Source organism: Diadema antillarum, unplaced genomic scaffold (genome assembly GCF_040938485.1).
Source record: "Diadema antillarum isolate AM-2024a unplaced genomic scaffold, OU_Dant_1.0 scf00000134, whole genome shotgun sequence".
Lineage (NCBI taxonomy): Eukaryota > Metazoa > Echinodermata > Echinoidea > Diadematoida > Diadematidae > Diadema > Diadema antillarum.
Window position 1 is genome coordinate 4,369,445 of NW_027271023.1, and position 22,669 is coordinate 4,392,113.

Consider the following 22,669-nt stretch of genomic DNA (forward strand, 5'->3'; position numbering starts at 1 on the left):
AGGGGAAGTCCTTTTGAAAATGTCAAGAACAAAAGATGAAAAACCAAATAGCAATAGGCGTATTCAATAATTTGTATGGCATAGTCATATCAGTGTTAATGTAAAAGTTGTGTGTGTATGACTGTGTGTATGAATGTGCTGATATGGAAGTCTGTATACTGAGTTTGAAAGGGTTTCTAAACTTGTTGTTTTTGGTTTTGATTTGTTTGGTTGTTTTTTCTGGGGGGGCGATGGGAGTTAGAATAAGAATAAGTGGGCAGGTCCAAAAGATTCAGAGTAGATGGAAATTGATCAAGCACAAAACAGAGAATTTCAGTCATTTTTTTTTCTTCAAAATACTAGTACATTACAAGTCTTACAGCAGAGCTTTGCCATACAACTTGTGCTGACTATATTCTGCACCATTCTGGCAGTGGTGTTGATATTGTCACCCTGTCTTTGATACTTAAGTGTTTCACAGCAACAGTCTGCACCACTGCCCTTGAAGCACTTTGGCACTTCAACACTTCCACAGAGACCATTCCAAAGAAGAGAAACATGCGAGTCATGCTGGCAGCCTTCACAAACTGGCTGTCAAAACGACCATAGACAAATCAAACATTTTTTTTTCCTTCATTTGTGCCCTTACAAATCTACACAAAAATGAAGCCCTCTTATGTGCCCATTCTACAGAGATGTTTTTTCATCTGTCACTCAGCAGAAGCAAAGTTTTGTTGCTTCTGACCACCCATGAAAGTGTATCGGATGGCTGGTCTGATGAATCCGACTTGTGCTGGTCAACTATCAGGTCAGTGTCAGACACGCTGGGCGTGATCTGTTGAGGCAAGATCGTCCGATGAGGATCACACGAGCAATGTCTGGCACTGACATGATAGTTGAGCAACGCAATTCAGATTCATCAGACTGCAATGCGATACACTTCGGCGGGTGGAGGGAAGTAACAAAATTTTGCCTCCGACGAGTGACCGATGAGAAGAAATCTCTGTGGAATGGGGTATTAACTACTTTTAAGTGGCCTGTTGACATTCTATAGGATGTAAAACTTTTTTTTAAGTGAAAAAGTGAAGACAGCGAAAATAGTCTGGTAATACCAAAGTTTTACAAAAAAATCATGACTGGGCACATGCGCATGACTGTTAAATTAAAAATTGAATTAGGCATATGAGTGAAAGTCATATGAGCACACTTGGGGTAAAAGTTCTAGTAAGCTTTGATACACAGAATAGAATCAGACAATCACATTGGGTAGAGGTTTCAACAGAATCTGACCTATAAACATGTGAAAGAAAGCTAGGGGATTTTTATTGTTTCTCACGTTTTCACCATATAAATCAGTGCTGGTGCAACTATTGGCAGAGGCGACAATGGTTTCCCATTAAATGTACACAAAATATTGACTAAATTTCCCTTTCTGATGGGAAAATAACAAGAAAAAGATACAGCACATCATTGTAGTCTCGTAATGACCTAGCAATTAATGACTTCTAGGTAGAAAGAGGTTGCAGTTGATATATGATCAACAACAACAGCAACAACAACAAGATATAATTTCAATCAAATTTCAGTGTACATACCAATAGGAGAGTTGGAAGGTGAGATCACCACCTCTTCCAATTTGTGTGTATTCATCACACAAAAAAAAAGTGAAACTTTAAAATTCAATCGCAAACTTCATAGTTAATGTCTGATTTTAATGAAAAATTTTCCAATTCAAAGTAATATTTCCTTCAATACCAAATCATTAAACAGAACAACAATTTATGCACATTTCTGAAGGAAGCATAGCATCAAAAAGCACAGTTTGTATCTGGCATAACTAACAACACGAGTACATACAAACAATATAAAACAAAACCAAAATAGAACATACAACACACAAAAAACAACAACAAACAAACAAACAGAGCAGGACTGACATCATGTACATGTATACGGTAAAATGATAAGAATACTACACTAGTTATAGACTGAATTTGTTTACTGTACAGCTATCAAACATAACCAAACTTTGTTTTTTTCACACTCAGTCTGGAAGAAAAGGGTTTTAATGTTGACAGTTTTGAATGACTATCTGACAGTTTATTATGAAACTTCTATCATTACATTCACATGAATTTACACCATTTAGTACAGCCAACTTAAAATGGTGTGGAAGTGCACATATGAGAGATCCTTATGACATGATTACACTAGTCTTCTATTTTTTACTGCCCAAACTAATCCTGCCAGTGTTAGTTCTGTTCACCACAACGGCCCTGCCATAATTATTGCACTTTGTTGCCAGGATCCCAAGATAGCGCACTGGGTCATGACAGTTTGTCGTCTGTCTTCCAAACTGTCGTCTGCCGTCTGTCTATTTCTGCTCTGATCCTCCCACCGTTTCCAGGGACAACGACCATCTACGAGACCCCCCTCTTGATCTTTTAACACCAGCTCAAGATAGTGTGATAGTGGGGGGAGGGGGGATCAGTGTTGTCACCAATTGGGAGCAAAGAGGATATCTACTCGTTACGATATTTGCTTGTCGTATATGTGGCAGGAATTAGGGAAGGATAAGTGTTAGTTTTGTCACAGTCAGGGGGAGTGTCCCTCACTTCCTGTATGTGAAAGTAAAGATGTTCCTTCAATATTTTATACCCTTTCTGCACCAGAGACTGTTGACAGTGTGCACAAGACTATGGGGATCTCTGTGCCAGTCATCGCACACAGCACACAAAGGGTTACTATCATGTGTTTTCTTCTCAATCCCAAAGGGAGAAATGGTCATTGGGAGGAGACACAAAACCTCATTGACATTTTCATCAGCCCTTCATGTACAAACACAACCATGAGAGATGATAAAATCATAATTAAAGCTATCATGAGGATTCATTGCAATTCAGTATCGTTTTAGATCAATGTAAAAAAAAAACAATAATAATCATGTCTGTGGGAAGTGTATCACAGACATACTGTAGCAAATTGGCAGACTTTGCAAAAGCTTGAATGTAACAGGGGAAAGTTTCTCAATGCCATTAGTAATATATTTGTTAACAAAGGAACATATCTAATATGTTTGTCACACAAATATTATGATACAATGGACTATTCCTGTCATTTACTACACTGTTGTTTGGTTTTACAACTAAAGGATTTTGGTGGATTTAGTTTTCACACTACCCTTGAAGCAAATACCTTTAAACATTAAACACTGTGTGTACACAGCAGAGTGTTTTGTGGAATACTATACTCAAAATGATGAGATATTTTCTCAATGTTTGTTTTGGAATTTGGTACGCTGCTGAACTTTCCCATTGTGTTTCTTGGCTAGAGCTCAACAACCATATAATCATTTTTCTCTGTGAAGTCACTTGTTTCAAGTTATCTATTATCAAGAATCCCATCAGCAATGCCATAAAGATCAATTTCATCAAAACTGAAATACTGTAAAAGTTAAAGACAGTACATGTATCGTTTAATATCAAACTCTCTTCCTGTAGTCAAGAGAACCAGAAGATGACAATTAATGGGAAACTTCCTGGTAAAGTGATACATTGAGTGACTTCCTTCTATTGTACATGTAGCTTTCACATTTTCACAGAAAATGAAAAACTGTGTAAAGTATAATACGATGATGCGCAAATATAAAAGGACAGATTTTACCACATGCGGGACAAATTATTGCGTGCGAAGAGACAGATATTTTCTGTAATGATATGGTGTCTGTTTTTTCGCCGATTCGCAAGATAGGCTACTCATTGTGTTTGATGGAAACATGTCTGCCATTGTATCCGGGCAATTACCCCCCCCCCCCCCCCCCAGGCTAAATACTGGTTAATGGTAAGGTGAGAGTAGAGATTAGGGTAAGGGTTAGGTGTAGGGTTAGGAGTTTTGTCTTGTCGCGTTTTGGTCTGTCCATGTTACATGCGTTCATCACTAAGTCTAGAAATAGTATCAAAACACAATTTTCAATAGAAATTGTACAGCTGTTATTATCTTCTCTCATCAAAATTAAGCCATTCAATTGAAAAACAGCAAAGTTTCAATGAGCATTCATAATTTGACCTTCATATGTTAGTACATAGACTTCTGTCCTGCATTACACGCGTTCACCCAGAAATTTTTCATTTTGGCATCAATTTTAATTGATTGCTTGTTTGAAGCAATTTGGGGACAAAGTTATCTTTCATTGAAGTGTTCTTGAAGATCAGATTGTATTCAGGGTACTGCACATCGGAAACAGAAAAATAAAGAGACATCCCTGAAAAGTGCCCATTTACTGTGGAAACGTCCAAATGCAAAAGTCTGAAAATCATCCAGAGGTCTCCTTTAATCCAGCCAGAACCAACAGTCTTCCCCTCCCAAACAGCCCCTATGAAATAAAAGAGAATCTGTTGATCCAATAGACTGATTTTGTCGATGGATTAAAAGATCTCATGCATGCAGTATTCACAAAAGTTGTCCGTTGAGGACAAGTCCCGGGCAGGTGTCTATGGGAAATGTGTGTTGTCAGCAACATCAGTCCGTCCTCAACCGGTTAAAAACCACACAGCTTGCCAGAGGCTTGTTCTACATTGTACCGAGCAACAACCATACGACAACTATAGAGAATTTCTGCCTATGGAATGGAATTGGAGGGAGCAGGCAAAAGAATTTAATGTTACTTCGTTACTAGGCTGCAGGAAATGAAGTACACTGTATCCATCAATTGTAATAGCTTATAATAGAAACAGTTGGTTGACCCACCTGTATAACCTTGTTGAACCAGTCCCTCTTGACGGCTTGTGTCTTCTTCGTCGACTCCTCTGGTTTCCTCCTCTTCTCCTTCTGGGCTTCTCGGAAGTCCTCGATCTTCTTGGCCTCCTCGACCATTTTGGCCCCCAGCTGGACGTGTGAGGTGCCCATCTGCTCTGTCCGGCTAACAAGCTCATCCCATGCCCCTCGCAGGCCACTGAAGCATCATGGGGGATTGGTGTCAAAGAGAGGAAGCGAGAAAGATATCTAGAAATTAGGTTGGTTTAACATGGATGTCCTAGGCGAGCCTTTGCATTTAACTCTTCACTGCAAATTTCATCTAGGTTTACTTTCATACACTTGTAAGTTTCCGTTAAAATCTTTCTGTTAACTCCTACAGATTTCTTGCAATGTTCACCTCTGCCTGATCCTGTAGGCTGCACTCTACTTTTGAAAATATCTTTGCTTCGATTTTGACAGAGTAGTCACACTTTAATGAGATCAACTTTCAGATTAGCATTAGACACAGGAAAAACTATAACTACAAGAAATGAAGTATACATTCCGATAATTTTCTTCAGATCATTTTACTTCCACTATTAAAGATGTCACTACCCCTTGCTGTATTCCCTGAATCCACAGAATACTGTAAAACGAGGAATGTTTTGCGTGCATTTTAATTTCATGAATTTCGAGAGCGGAAAGATTCGCGAAATTAAAATGCAAGCGAAAGTTCTTGTCTACACTATATGCATTGAATGCCAGTGGCAGTTCGCGAAAATTTCATGCCGCAAAAAAGCCCGTCGGCTCCAATTCGCGAAAAATTCATGCCGCGAATATATCGTATTTTACAATATACTTTGTTTTTGTGGAGTTTTGTTTTCATTTTTTTTGGGGGGGGGGGGTGGGGGGAGGAGGAGGATTCCCTTTTAGGGGCTCATGTCACAGTCATATGAGAAGAGTGGCTATTCTAAGAGTCTCACAGGATACCACATTTGATATCTTAATGGCAGTCAGACTATTCTGATTCATCAGACTTTACATCTACAATATGTCAGCTTGTTGGCACATTTCTTTACATGCTGTAATTCCAAACAGCTTTCACCTTGTCAGTTGGGAATTTCTCCTTGTCTGAGAGAGAGAAAAAAACAGTCATGTTTAAAATTTCTCAGAACAAGGTCACATGATGGCAAAAAAAAAAATGGGAGGATTATCATCTGGCACAAAGATGAGTTCAGCACAGGCAGGCAATTACTGACTCAAACTCTTATGCAATACAATCATCTTTTAGACACCAAGACACACAAATAAATGTGACTTGAATAGGCATGCTTTCTGCCCATTTTCTGAGCACATAAATAGGCTACATTGGGTACCATGGTACACTGGGTGTTTCTTTTTCTCACACTTGGGCAAATTGGCACTGAGTTAAAGTGCAATTGAGTATCATTCTAAAGTTGACTTTCAATCAACAGAGTAAATCAAACGAGAAGAAGGACAGATGTTCTGTCAAAGTTGAACATCAAATGTTAAAGAAACTAATGGAATCGTGTTCTAATGCATGTATTTGCGCATTTTCACCGCATACAATGTGTTGTACATACAGATTGGAAGAAGCATATGACAATATATTCATGAAACTCTATACCATTCCCTCATTTGATGTCACTTTATAAATTCATTTGAAAAAGCAGATTAAACTTCTCATTTCATTCATACAACATCAGTACAATATCACGGATGCATTATTGTACCACAAATTATTCACGGCAAAGCATGAACATCTAGAACTACATGTACGTATTTAAATGGACAAACCCAAAGTCCTTAATTCCCATATCTGTGCTGAATCGATTGTAAAATATCCAGGAGTGATTTGAATGGGACTATACTCTTCACCCTACTGAACAAAACGTATGATAATATGCCTCTCATGAAACTGCTACGATGACTGCCTGACAAAGTTTCCATGAATAGTAAGAGTGCTGATGACGTCATGATAAATACAGCACACGTCAGGGCCCTATGATCACAAAGACTGCAGGTCTACACAAAACTCTGTGAGAGGGACTGAATGAGGACCCCCTTCCATGCCTGCCTTCATGCCCTGGTAAATGCTGATGGTCAGAAACTTGTTACAAACCATACAAATTGCCATACATGGTAGATGGAAAACCCTTGTATCAGTTTCCAGTCGAACAAGATTGCACCCACTAATTATGTGTGGCTTGTTGCCACAAACTGATTTCACCCACTAATGTGTGGCCTGGCTGTCACCACAAATGACTGACAAAGTCACCAAATATTTGTAAGTTCCTGCTTTGAATATTTCTAAATTCTCCAGACTGTTTACAAGTTTTTGTTTTTTTTAAAATCATCTGTTCTTATTGATTATTCAAATTGGCTTCACGAAAAAAGGAGGAAAGTATGCCATTATGCAAATATCCAGCAGTTTCACTTGTGGCCAAATTAGTTTTTTGGCCATCATACGTGGACTGCGGCTGATAATCTTGATTTGTTACTTTACAACACAATCCAAAAATCGGTAACTCTCACATAATGCGAATGGGCCTAACAGCAGCATGCACTCACCCAATTTCTTCCGTTCCCGTAGCATTTTTGGCTATCCTCTGCAGACTCCTCCCAAAAGTGTCCTCTGCTCTGGCCCTGCCAAAGAGGGGAAAAGGAGAGCATACTGGTAACCATGATCAATTCTATTGTAAATATTCCACAGAATAAGCCAGTGCGTAATTAGCTCATGTACACATTGGTACAAATGACCTCTCTTTTTTTCTCAGTTGTAGGAATAGGCACTTCACTTGTTTTCAAAGCCGCATAATGCATTAAGCTTGCCTGATGCAACTATTTAAATGGAATTTGTGTTCAATCAAAGAATGAACTTGCGTTTAGAACAGGTGACTAGAATAGTCCATCAGTTGACACTTGCAGGCTGTTGCAGCTGATATCAGAAAGCGTACTAGGCAGTGAACGCATACAAGTATGGAAAATATCTATGTGGAACTCCACCATAATTCGCCTGACAAACATGCACCTGGCACTCCATTGATGAGGTGGGGTAAATAGCATGTAATGCTAAGTACTGTAAAAGTGGAAACTTTCACGTTGTTACTCTAAAAGTGGAAATTTTCGCGGTGTTGAAATTTTCACGTATTTCGCGCGACCAGAAACTAGCGTGAAGATAAGAGCACGCAAATATTTTTGCTTGCCATATGTTCCAGTAGTTGATGTCTTGATTCCACGGAATTAAAAACCCGCGAAACTCTTCTTACCCGGCCGAGCGCGAAAAGTTCCACTTTTACAAGAAACTTTTTCTTTCAATAAAACTGGTTCGATAGGTTCTATGGGCCCTATCAAACCACAGTGACAAATGATAGGTGACAGTAATCTACAGTGTAATATTTTACAATCAATCCGCATCATTTCTTGTCATACAGATCTCTCACCGAACATTTGTGTCCAAATGATACAATACATTAAGATCATACAAATGTATAAACAATAAAGCACACAAGGCTTTACAATAAAATCAATACATGATGCAATACACAATCTCTTCAAGCCTATAGAACAGCACATTCTTATTTCATTTTAGATCTGTCATAAACCTAAAAATTGCATAAATCATATTATATCCAGTTTATGCAGTAAATACAGCTTGTGCAGTTACTTGTCTCATAAACTTCTAGGAAAAAACCATGAATATTCAGTAGGGGTCTCATTTGAAAGCACAAAGTGTGTGGTGGGATTAGAAATTGGGACCTTCTAGTCAGATTGCTGTATCCTTGTCCACTTTACCAAGTGCCACCATTTACATGGCACTGGCAGAGAAAATATAGCCTGTTGCATGCATACACCAGCCTGGCATTGATGATTTAACTCACTGCATAAACATGGTTCTATAGAAAAGTGGTAGATTCCGTTAAAAGTCTAGTGTGATGGAAATTTGAGAATGTTGGTAGAGAATACTAGGTTAAGTGCTAAGTTTTCCATAGTGTGATACTAAGCAAGAGCCAATTGATCATGAGTGCACAAGGAAACTTAGTGGGGGAAACACTCAGGGAGTAACTGAGAATCAGAAAGAAGCCATGCTTAATAATGCACACAAAATGTGTTGTGTTATGGGGAAAAATATGACAATACAATGAGCTGGATAAAAGAAAGTGGTATGTCCATTAAAAAAAAAAACACACAAAGCACAATTCAGCTGCAGTGGTTTCAGTTTCAGCTCTGGAGAAAGTATTTGTTCATCACAGCTTGTGGGGGTTTGTGTGCATCTTCCAAAGCAGATTTACATGAGATAAATTTGAGAGTAGCTGTAGCTTCATTGCGGATAGTGCATGGATATCATAGGCATGGACAGGAGTTCCATGTTTGATTGATAGGATACGCAGTTTGTGACACAGCTGTCATATCCAATGTCATTCCCAATTTAACAGCAGTTCATAAGGAGACTCTGTTCTGAATGCTCCCTAACTCTAAATACATGTACAATCAGAACATCTTTATGATTAGAAAACTTTTTTTTTCAATGTGAAACCCCTTAATCATTCACCTAATTGATTTATTTTCTTCTACAACAGTGCAAGCTACTCTTTTCTACATTGCATGTCAATTTTGAAAATTTATACAAATATATCAGTTATCCTGTACAACAAAGATTTCATGCCTTTGACAGCTGTACTAAACCTCAAGTACAGTACAATGTAGGTATCTGGATTAAATAAATGGAAACATAATTGGAAGAAAACAGAACTGAAGTTTGAAGAAAATTTTGCAAATTGTACAAGAGTTATGACTTTTCATAGACATGGTTAAGTCTGAACACTCAAATGTGCTGTTTCTGCCTGAAAGAAGGCTACAACAATTTTATGGCAAAGTAATGGAATAATAAAAAGAAAGTATGAAGAAAACTCCACAAACCCTACCAGCACTTTCATTTTCTGGCATAATGAAGAGCACTTACTTACCTCCTTCAGAAGGCAGGGGAAATAATATCACCCACGACACATATCAGCAAAAGGTTAGGGAATGTACAGTTTTCGTTCAGAAAGAAAAGTTGTATCATAATTATATTATATTATATTATATTACATTATATTATATTATATTACGTTATATTATATAATGTTATGTTAAAATTCCCTTCATATCTTCCACACATCATATCACTGAACCATTGTGACATTTCATATTGTTGCAACCATAACACCTATAGCGATGACAAGACATACTGCAGATTTAACCAAAACTTTTGACCACTTTTCGAGATTTTCAGCAAACTTTGCCGACGTGTTCTACAAAATATTTTTGCATCCAGTGAATCCATGTTTGGGGTAAATTTCTCTTCAAAGGATTAATACTCAGATCTGCCATAATCACAGGAAACCAAAACCCACATAGTGTATACAAGATGTAAATGTGTATTGAGTGAAAGCAGTTCAATATTGGTAGAACACATCAGTAAAAATGTGAGGAAAATCAAACAATCACTTCAAAAGTCATTAATTTCTAGAGTTCTGGTGCCATCATTGCTGGATAAGAAGACTACAACAGTTTATGACTTCATTCTGGACAATAATATAAAGAAAATATGAGGAGAATGCCACAAATTTCACTTTTCATGAAAAGTACACAGTGTATTCCATCGACTTGTTACTGATGACAAGAGTTATCATTCCCCCTGCTTTCTGAAACAAGTAAGTGCTTTTTCATTATTCCAGAAAAGTGAAAATATGTTGCATTTTCTTTATATTTGTATTACACTGTTGTCCAGAATGACATCGTGAACTGCAGAAGTCTCCTTATCCAGCAATGACAGCACTGAAATTTAAAAATTCATAACGTTTGAATGGAATGTCTGATTTTCTTTGAACTTTCACTGATGTGTTCTATTGCTACTTTAACCCGTTGAGGACGAGTCCCGAGTACACTCAGGCAAGCGTCTATGGGAAATGCGTGTTGTAGCAAAATCAAACCATCCTCAACGGGTTAACCCAATCCACATTTATAAAGGGTTTTGGTTTCCTTTAAAAGAGCATGGGAGAGAACGGAAGAATTCATCGCAAGAAAAATTAACACACAATACTCCAAGCACATGAACTGCTTTAAAGAAGTTGCCACACTTTACCTCTGTTTGAGTAATTCTTCCAGCGCTTTGCACATTTCTCTGCCATCTTTCATTCGCTTTATGAGGACCTCGTATCCACCAGTACTGTTAAAGTCTGTATCCTGTTGATGGAGAATAAAGAATATCAAATGAACACTATCAGAACCAGGTGAATGTGTGAAAAGAACATTTTTTTTTTCCAGTCATTTAATCATTCTTAAATGTTCAAGATTTGACAAAATATTAAAATACAGAGAAATGAAGCTTTGGTTACTGTAACAATAAGGGCACACTGCCGTTGAAAAAAAAATGTCAGTATTGTATTTGAATGAACTTTATTGCAAATAAAATTGTAATTTAATAAGATAAATTGAACCAAATTGTAATGTATTGAAATGCATTGCTGCTTTAATTAATATCAAGTTAAAAGTTTTTGATCCAGGGACTTCTAATGGAATCAGGTGAAAATAAAATAGCATTGCTGAAGTATAACTGTAACCATGCATTTTGGTGTCCCTTTTGTATTATGAATGCATATTATGGATACATATTACATGGCCTGCAGAACCGGGGGGACCTTTTTTTTTTGCACCATACAAAGGAATACATACATAAGGTGCCACCACTTTGCCCCCCCCCCCCCCCCCCCCCACACACACACACACATACTTTTTTTACCCCGGAAGTTCATCAGTGGCACTGGAAAGAAATAGATAGAGACCTTGAAGTGTGAGCGCGGTAAGGTTATGTTTTTTTTTTCAGCTTGTCAGCTGAAGAAACCCGGAAGTGAACAGAGAAAGATGAGAGCGGAAATTTTTTTTTTCTTTTGTCAGCTGAAGAAACCCGGAAGTGGCTTCAGAAAGTTGTGCTGAAGGCATTTTTTTTTTTTGGCTTGTTAGCTCATGAAACCCGGAAGTGCCCCCCCCCCCCCCCCCCCACACACACACACACACACTTTTGAAAACACTCCACAGGCCCTGTATTATTTTGGACTGCAAATTCATTTATCAGATATGGTGATACAAATTTACACAAAGATTAGCAAATGATTGGCAAACTGCATAATGTCTGCTTTTTAAATCAATCATCTTGTGCATCAGATCATACATCAAGCTGACATCACACATTCATGCTGAGGATTCTGAGCTCTTCTAATCTTAGTGATGCAATTTAAGATCTTCCCAATAATCCTCTCAGATCTATAGAAGGGCATGTACAATGTATCACTCTGATATATCTCACACTAGCAAAGGACAGACATCTTTTGAGCTTTCACTCTTAACCATTAATGCACTTTGTTCAATGATTGCCACATCCGCTGGGAGTGAATTCTTCAATGACAGGCACAAATGTCTAAAACCTAATCAGCAATGAATAGAGATGTACGTAATCCCCTTAGTCCTTATTTATAGTCACATTCACACAGACAAAATAGTGGGATAATAATCGTGATCCAAATCTCTAGATCTTTTTTTTTTTTTGCACTAGTTCAAATGGACAAAAATGTCCTGCTAATTGCTAATCGCGCTAATTTAGAGATCAAACTACACATGTCTGAAATCTAACGAAACTACATGAAAATGGCGACCCTTGCCCTTGTGTTCGTGTGCTGTTTAAGCATGCATGAATGACGGGACAAAAAATCTCAAGATTATTTTGTTCCAGCGCTCACACACATGCCGCTGCACCAAATTATTCCAACAATTTCAAAATAATTGCAAGATTTCTTGGGACTTGTATTGAAATGTTGATTGCATTATTTAGTGGGATTTCTATGTCCACACAGGCAAAAATCTCAAGATTTGCATCCCAATAATTTGCATCAGTGTGAATCCATCTAATTTGCATTATCAGTGTAAATCCCACTATCAAGTCACCATGGCATTCCTCTGACACTGAGCAGGGAGGTGTTCGTTTCACCTCCCTGAACTGAGCCACACTGTTACAAGGAAGTGGGATGGCTATACTTACGGGCAAAGTTTGGAGGATTTACAAACTTCAATACTGATGAAAAAGCACAGCAAATTCAAACAATAAGTGCCTGGGTACACCACAAGGCTGAAGTGGGCCAACAGTCCATCTTGATATCATAATAACTTTCATGAGACAGACATGAATCACCCACAATTCAGCTAATTTGTTTTTATCACATGCCGCTATTAACCAATTGCGGAGGACGGGCTGATTTTGCTACAACAAGCATTTCCCATCTACAGTGTATAGACACTTGCCTGAGTGTACTCGGGACTAATCATCAACAGGATAAACAATCATAACAATTTTCCCATTCATTAGGAATACCACTCATTTTTTCATCAAACCACAGGGATCTTGAGTCAAAACAAGCTCACTATATGATTAAACTCAAAACACATGAAACATAAGCTCAACAACGGCTAAGCTCTGGCTTTTGCAGTCAGTGAACAAACATCAAAAGTACCGGTCAGCTGTGCATGGGGGAAGAAGCTACCTTTTCAACATATACCCATGCTGTCTGTATTTGCTTCAGGCCTTCAGCATGCAAAACAACAAAAGACTAGCTGATTGACAAAATGTCCTTCACTGGTGTAAATAAATACTAATTGCTCAAGGGCAATTTGTCAATCAGTTGCCATAAAAACGACTCTGCACAAGAACCATTAATTTGAACAAAAGAGTGTTTCTCGTTGGCACACATAACTAGAAAGCTGTAGTCGTTGAATGATACCCATTTGTAATGGATGCCTGCAATTTTCAATTGCTGCAACATTGAACAGAACCTCTGCTCCACTCTTCAAGCTTCATGCTCTTGTAGGCTTCCTTTCTCGGTTTCGACGCATTAGTTTGCAAACGTTAGGGGAGCTTTTGCAGACGATAAATCTTCTGCCTACTCTTGTTCCTCCTTCCCTCTCTCTCACTCTCTCACACACACACACATACACACACAACAGTCGAACTTTTTTGTCCTCATTTTGCTAAACACTATGTCACATTCATATATCTTAGTTTTAAGTGAAATGGACTGAAAAATATTAATGCCCATCACAAGTCGTATTGAATAGAAATGTTCCATCGAGTCTATATGTACATCATGGCATGGATTTTTTTCTGGTTGTCACATTAAATACCATGTTCTTTACAGAACACAGAACACAAATGAACATTGGACATGTGTCATGACTAAAGTATCATCACAATTCTTACTCATGCAAAGGCTTTTCAATAGTTCTTGGATGTGATATCCAGTCTTGGTCAAACTGAAGCATTGCATATGATTAACCCATTGAGGATGAACTGATTTTGCTACAACACGCATTTCCCATAGACACCTGCTCGAGTATACTCGGGACTCGTCCTCAACGGGTTAAGAAAAGTACCCACAGCCTACATTAGTAGTTCATTAACTTTTGAGACATTTATCAGTTATATGATAGTCGATCAATTAACATACAGTCTGAAAAGGTCAAAATCACACTTGCTTTAAAGCTTGTTGAGGACGAGCTGATATTGCTATAAAACACACTTCCCATAGACACCTGCCTGAGTATTACTCAGGACTCGTCTTCAACAGGTTACTGTAAAACACAATATTTTCGCGGCATGAAATTTTTGCGAATTGGAGCCGACGACCTTTTTCGCGGCATGAAATTTTTGTGAGTTACATGTACCTCTAACATTCAATGCATATAGTGATATAGACAAGAACTTTCATGTGCATTTTCATTTCGCAAATCTTGGCTATCGGCAAAATTAACATGCACACGAACATTCCTCGTTTTACAGTAAAGAGCACTTAACTTGGTGCATCATCAACTTCAGTGAGGCTGAGATGTTTCGACTTGAGGGCACATCCATACCACAGAGAACAAACTACTCTTTAATAATTTCTTCTTCTTCTTCAATAAAGTAGCCTGCAGGCCACCATGTGGTGTATCAGTTTACCGGACTGCACTCAAACATGCATGCACATCTAGACCTACACTGTACCTACACACTGCTCTCTGCCCCCTCCCCCCATTTTAACCTGTACACTCCACATACAATGACACACAAACATATCTAATTCCACCCAGCCCCCCCCCCCCCCCAAAAAAAAAAAAAAAAAAAAAATCAAGCGAAGCCTGAAATGAAGGCAAACTTGAGCAGATTTTCTATTCATTGTGCTTCTATAAATTCAGAGCTGTGACCTTCTCCACAAGGCACTTTGTCAAAACATTGTCAATGGGATTAGCAGTATGACCAAGCACTAATCCTAATCCACAACCCCACCTCAATGGAGTCAATCATGCATAACAGAACTACATCATAGGTGTTGTATTCTGCATCTTTAAGGGGCATCTAGGGATGTTCAGCTGTGAGAAAAGGTGACATGAAATAACCGCCCAATCGTTTGCATTCCCTGCAATATTTTGAGGGAATATCCTTCTCAAAAAGCAAAGATAAGCAGAAACAACCTTGGTTATTTAAAACAAACTGTTTCTTCAATCAAGATGTGACATATTTCACCAATCTGGTTTGAGTCATTCATCCTCAAAGTTTCTGCAGCTTCATTTTCAGAAGAGTTCAAAACTTGAAGTATTGCTTGGTGTAGGGGAGAGGTCCCCTCTTCAAAATGGATAATCTGATAATGATAAATCTATCATATGACATAATCTGATTCAGCCATCCTGGGCTCACATCTACAAAAATAGTTCTCTATCTAGTTGAACCTGAAAGAAAGTATATGAAGAAAAGAAAATCATAAAATACAAGATTAAATGTCTGTTTGAAAAACCAACTTGTTGAACTTCAGTTCTTATTTTTTGCCTTTTTTGAGGGGGGGGGGGGGCTTCACTCATGCAATGGTGTCACTCCTTAAAAAATTTTATGAATCTACGGCAAAAAAAAAATATAACAATGAATGAATAATCCCTCTGAATATAAAAGAAATATGTTCAGCCTTCAAACATGATACACTTTGCAGAGAAATTCACCTTCATCATTTAAATGTAATCACAGTTCTTATCAAGCTGGTATTCCTTTATAATAAGCAATTATTATTATCAAGCTGGTACTGCTTTATCATTTACACAATTTTCATCGCTTTATTTTGGTCTCTTTGGTACATGTATGACAATGTGATGGGGCTCACGATGGTCCACTTTCTTTATAGGTATGAGACCCATAATTACATTTTATGTCGTACTGCAGGGTACCCTGCAGGGTACCTACTGTAACACAGTGATGTTCACTGTTCTAATAAGGGTTCGTTATTCTGAAACACACAAATTCTCTATACCTAGATATTCGTTCATCCAAAACTGAAATAAGGCAAGATGAACATTTGTGGCTTTATTCCAAAGGTTTGTTAGTCTGAAAAAGAAATACATGGTAAGGTTTGTTATTCAGCTATGAATGCATTGACATTTTTGTCGCTGTTGATCATGTAAATCTCAACATTCCTGATCAAGGTGAATTCTGGTCTACTTTAATAATGAGTTTGGCTAGCATAGTGATGTTTGATTTCTGATGTGCCCTTTAACCACTAATACTCACAATTTCCTACTCTATCTGACGTTGGCCCAATTTGTAATTAATACGATCCATCCTTCCGTCCTTTCCTGCCTTCCAACAGACTAAAACTTAACAGCACAAACAAACAAGCATTCCACAACATGAAAAAAACAAGAGACCCGCGGGTCACGCGCTCACCTGAGTATCGCAATTTCACCTTCCATGCATTCTTGCACACACTTACCTGAGAACATTGGAAACTTTAGGTCTGCATATGGATCCCCCCCCCCCTCAACTCGGGGGGGGGGGGGGGGGGGGGGGCAGGCAGTCCTGGATCTGAATCTGCAATTAACAAACTTGGAACTAAAGTCATCAATGTACAAACTCATGGTATTAACTTTGCTTTATCATTTCTGGTTCTAGAGCAGAAGATTTTACATATTCCTTAATGTGGGGGGGGGGGGGGTGGGCCCCCTAGTCCCCCCCCCCCCCAAGAGGGACATGGTGCCCATTTGAAGGAATTGAGATTCTATCCCCCTAGGGATGCTACCTGCTAAGTTTGGTCAAAATTCATCTTGAGGTTTTCAAGAAGAAGATGAACATGTACAATTCAGGCTCCATTACAACTGTATTGTAGGACTTCTCCCCAGCCCTCTCCTGGGTCCTAAGGGGGGGGGGGGGGGGGGGGGGGGGCACTCCTGATTCCGCCAACCCCATGAACAAACTTGAAACTACAGTCATCAATGTACTAACTCATAGTATCATCTAAGCCCTATCACTTCTGGTTCTAGAGAAGATTTTTAAAGGTTCCTTAATTTTAGGGGGTTTGGCCCCCTAGGGACCCCCCAGGTGGGCAATGGAGCCCATTTGAGCAAATTGAGATCCTATCCCCCTAGGGATGCTACCTACCAAGTTTGGTGAAAATCAGACATGGCGATCTCAAAGTGAAGATGAAAATGTACAATTTAGGCCACATTAGGACCCCTCCCCACCCCCTCCCCTGGGTCCCAAGGGGGGCACCCCTGATTCCCCATGAACAAACTTGAAACTACAGTCATCAATGTACTTACTCAGAGTATCATCTAAGCCCTATCACTTCTGGTTCTAGAGAAGATTTTTAAAGGTTCCTTAAGTTTAGGGGGTTTGGCCCCCTAGGGACCCCCCAGGTGGGCAATGGTGCCCATTTGAACAAATTGAGATCCTATCCCCCTAGGGATGCTACCTACCAAGTTTGGTGAAAATCAGACATGGCGATCTCAAAGTGAAGATGAAAATGTACAATTTAGGCCCCATTAGGACCCCTCCCCACCCCCCCCCCTCCCCTGGGTCCCAAGGGGGGCACCCCTGATTCCCCCATGAACAAACTTGAAACTACAGTCATCAATGTACTTACTCAATGTACAATGTATCAATTAAGCCCTATCACTTCTGGTTCTAGAGAAGAAGATTTTTAAAGATTCCTTAATTTTAGGGTGTTTGGGCCCCCCTGGGGCCCCCCAGGTGGGCCATGGTGCCCATTTGAACAAATTGAGATCCTATCCCCCTAGGGATGCTACCTGCCAAGTTTGGTGAAAATCGGTCATGGGGTTCTCAAGAAGAAGATGAAAATGTAAAAAGTTTACGCACGACGGACGACGCACGACGGACGACGCACGACGGACGCCGGACGAAGAGCGATCGCAATAGCTCACTTGAGCCTTCGGCTCAGGTGAGCTAAAAAAACCCTCATAAGAGCATTAGTGTGCTGTTTAATAGCAAAAGTATCTGCTCACATTCAAAACCGATAATCACTTCCACCTTGCTGGAGTCAAACTTCAGGCAATGTCATATCACACCAATATTGACATCATACCTAGAGGTTACCTACAATACTAGAGCAATAAAATGAGACTTCACCTATGGGGAAAAAATGTAAGAAAACAAAAAGAAAGTAAACTACAACACGTAGCTTGCTTTCGCTTGAAAATAATAACACCACTGTCATTAGGTCAGTCACATGAGAAGATAAGAAGGGTTGTAATCGCCCTACCCATAATAACCAGGATGTTTTCAGTTAGAAACGTGGATCTTCATTAACATCCTGATCTTTTCCTTACCGGTAAGTGCAGAAAGAAAACATGGACAAAGATACCCATGAATACCCTGAAGGGTCTCCGTTCATTGTGTATCATTATTGATACCATGTATATGCATGTATGTGACCCTGCATCACAAAACTAACAAAAAGTCGACAGATATGGATTTTTAGTTAAGAGCAGATTCTGAAAGAACAGACTTTAAGCTTTAAAATGATGTATCAATTCAAAAGAACTCTCCTAATCTATCCTAACATTGAAAAAAAAAAACACACAAACTAACATGAGAACTGAGAAAACAGGCTTTGAAGTACAGAGTCTATTCAAGCGCTTAATCTTTACCAAACCGTGCTAGCTGTGCGATGAACGGAAGAAAAAACATGATGCAAACCACCGTAGCAACAACAAAGAAGGGATTATCAGATTAAGCTGAATTTAAGCATGCTTTATTAACACATTCTTTAAATGATCAATGCCAACTACAAAGCAGTTAGCATTATCCTTTCTAAAGTTATTAGAGTTTAAATTGGAGAGTATGGATAGGGTTTTTAAGAATGAAAAAAGGGACTCTTTATTATTGAAAAGACACTTGAACTCATCACACAATTCTACCAAAAAGCGTTCGAGAAAAAACTGCTAAAAACACATTTTCCTGTTTGTTTTATGATTCTTAACTTTAGTATATTGTAGAAGATTGAAGACTTGCTCTTTCAGAAAATATGAAAATTTCAAGATTGGCTAGGTTGGCCTGTTTCCCCTATTTTCAGTTCTCACACAAAATCAATGTGTGCGACTTTTTGTTTGTTTTGTGATGCATGGTCACATATTTGGTGGATTAACCCGTTGAAGACGAGTCCCGAGAATACTCAGGCAAGGTGTCCATGGGGAAATACGTGTTATAGCAAAAACAGTCCATCTGCAATGGGTTAATGAACCCTCTTAATAACAAACCTTATTTCATTTTTAGATCAAAGAACCTTTGGAAAAATGAACCTCATTTCAATTTCATTAACCAGTCAGCAAAGAGAAAAAGAACAGTTCTGTTGTTATCAATTTATTCCTCCCTCTACATGCTACTTGTGAGTTCAGAAAGAAGAAAATTTATCATCCACCATTCAACTCAAGTGGCGTGTCAAGTGTGTTTGACAACCCTTTACTTCCATTAAGCTTCACTTTCATGATGTTTTGCTCATTCAGACAAAGTGTTGATCAACACCAGCCTATTAATTGAAGGGGGATATAAAGAACAGCAAGGGGAGACCTCTCTTTCTATCCTACAAGCCCCCCCCCCCCCCAAAAAAAAGGAATAAAATGTGTACCACACATTTCATAACATTCTTTTCACTTGAACAATTATGAAGTGTGGCAAGTGTGCTGCTCAAAAGCTATGCGAAGCTGCACCACACATACAGAACATGGTATACTACTCTAATTGTAGTTACCACAGCATATATGACATTAATCAACCAATAAACTGCATTTTTGATATTGTTGCAAGGGTTACTATCATAAATGAACAAAACTTACTTGTAGTTGGAAAGCAGTATTCAAGAATGGGGACCCTGAACTATAATTATATAGTGAGTTTAGAACATAGTTTAAAGGGACTGTACAGTTCTGGTTGAGGTGAGGATTTAGCTTTCAACTTTTTGCGAGATATTTAGAAACCACTCTATGAGATGTCAAAGAGCATGCAATTCTTAGGGGTATCAAAAGTTTATTTGATGAAAATCGGTTTTGAAATGGCTGAGATATCCAAAAACAAGGTGAAACAAAGAGATCCTAATAAAAGGCATGGCCTGTCGCCTTTTATTATCATCACTTTTTGGATATCTCCGCCATTTGAAAACGAATTTTCATCAAACAAACGTTGAATCCTTCTTACAATTACATGCTCTTTGGTATTTCATCAGAGGTTTCTCATTATCTCACTTAGGAATGTTATAAACCTAAATCCCCACCTCGACCAGTACTGCACAGTCCCTTTAAGCTCATTAAAGCTGGAATCATTACCCACTTATTTCCTCTTTCTCTCTCACACACACACTCTCTCTCTCTATCTCTCTCTCTCTTCATGCATATAGTCTGACAAAGTTTTTAGAAAATCAGAATGTGGTTTGTGAGCACACACATTAAAATGAAAGTGTTTTCTAGTTTTACAAGATATCAGCTCATGTCAATGACTACAGAAATGAATTCTCGGGCAAAAGTTTTGTTTTGGTTTTGGTTTTGTTTTGGGTCTTTCTTTTTTTTTTTGGTTTTTTAAGACTAACAAGGGAGATTTGACAAGTGCTATGAATAAGAACAATTCCATTCCACTGCAACTTTATGGCCTCTTACATCTCCTGTCAGACTGACAGACAATACTATCAAAGACACGATTGCAGCTGTCCTTGACCGAAAACACATCTGGGCAGCTGCACTTGGCAATCAAAGAGGAAATCCACCTCAAAAATATATAAACTTCAAAGGCTTGAGGAAAAAAAAAAAGATTCCCTACACAACGTATCAAGAATGACAAAAACAGGACAAGAAATAAGGGAAATACAAAATTTTGAAATTTCACATTTTGAGGGAAAATATTTCTTGACCAGTCCACATGAATATTCAAAATTAGCGAGTTAATGATGTCATGCCATCACAATTTTTCATGTACAGTATGTTAGATATGAAATTTGGAAAAATTGTTATTTTTAGCTATTTTATGTAAGTAAAGGCATATTCCCATATCAAAATATAGAAGTAACATTTGTTCTTTTGTATTTTGGGTGGTTTTTAAGGCAAGTTTTATATAATTTATTTCTTGCAGAAATATGAGATATTTGTCATTTCTGAATGTAACATATGAGAAATTGTGAGAGCATGCCATCATCAACTTGCTGATTTGAATGACTGGACAAGAAGTGTTTTCCAAAAACGTGACATTTCAGAATGTCATAACTTCCTTATTTCTTTTCCGATTTTTGCACTGTTCTGTAGGGAATGTCTTTTCCTCTTTGTTCTGAAGTTGATAAAATTTTGAAGTGGATTCTTCTTTAATCATCACGATAGATCAATTGCAAGAATGTTCAGTTTAAACCAGGGAGGTGGGGCAGTAGTATTCTTGCTCCAACCTCCCTGGCCGTAATATGCACTTTTCTGCTCAAGACCCAGAGGCCACAGAAGGGTGGTTGGGCTGCCCCTCTCCCCTGCACACATACAAATGTACATGTATACACTTTTGGCTCTTACAATGTATAAAATAACCCCAAAACACCACCCCTCCCCACCCCCCCCCCCAAAAAAAAAATAATAATAAAAATGAATGAATAAATAAATAAATAAATAAATAATAAATAATATAAATTAATTAATTAATTAATTAAAAAAAGAATAATAATAATCATGATAATAATAATTAGAAATACAATAAAACCATGAATTCCAGAGGTTCCGCTGTCAAATATTCTTCTCTGCAAAATAGGGGGGGGTGTACCACTGACCCCACCACATGCACTACACTTGACCCTGGCCCTTCCCCAGCCTGGAACCCCTTAGACCCATGTTGTGAAATTTGAAACCTCAATCCTGTTGCAAATTAATAGAAGCCTACAATGTATGAATGCACCACATGATTGTGTCAGGTATCTATACTTTTCATACTGTAATTGCCCATACATGTATCTATCTATTCTATCACAATAGTCATACATTCAAAGTGTGAGTGAGTTTGCCCTTTTCCCCTCTCTCTGTGGCGAATCGAAATCATCTCTTATTTTTGTTGTAAACTACCGCGTACCTTCCGGTTTTTCATTTCCCCTCTCCCCTTGATGGAGGGTTGAAGGTCAAACGTACCTCTACTTTGCTGCCTTTTTTCTCTTTTTCTTTATTTCTTTTCTCACAAAATTCATTTTTCTTGTTTGTGTTATTTGTATACCATATTTAGAAATGATTTATGTTTGTATGCCAATAGTTGAAATCAATAAAACATATAAAGAAAAAAATCTCATCTTAATTGGGTGAATGCACCAAATGAAGAGACCTAAGAATCAATGTTTTCTTCACTCACTTTAATTCTAAGGATCCAATTCTGAATGGCTCTATATTATGATGTGCATAGATCAACATGAGGATGAAAACATCAACTTTTTGTAATGTTCTATTCCTGCAACATTCAAATAGGGAACATTGGGGGGAAAGTGGAGCCAACTACTCAAGGCTGCAATCCTATTGAAAAGGACCATCCTCCCCGTTGACAAAAAAGAAAAAAGAAAAAAATGTGCCGTGAATGAGTCATGGATGA

General features: G+C 38.3%; 1 protein-coding gene across 3 annotated transcripts in view; it reads right to left on the reverse strand.

Moving 5' to 3' along the window:
• The window catches only part of LOC139720919 (proline-serine-threonine phosphatase-interacting protein 1-like), a 91,946-nt gene that overhangs the window by 48,514 nt on the left and 20,763 nt on the right, over positions 1-22,669 (reverse strand). For all 3 annotated transcript variants that reach the window (XM_071632250.1, XM_071632251.1, XM_071632252.1), the window contains exons 2-4: positions 10,862-10,962; positions 7,306-7,380; positions 4,726-4,930 (exon numbers count right to left, since the gene is read on the reverse strand). In XM_071632250.1, the coding sequence (XP_071488351.1) occupies positions 4,726-4,930; positions 7,306-7,380; positions 10,862-10,962 (381 nt within the window). The remainder of the gene's footprint in view (positions 1-4,725; positions 4,931-7,305; positions 7,381-10,861; positions 10,963-22,669) is intronic.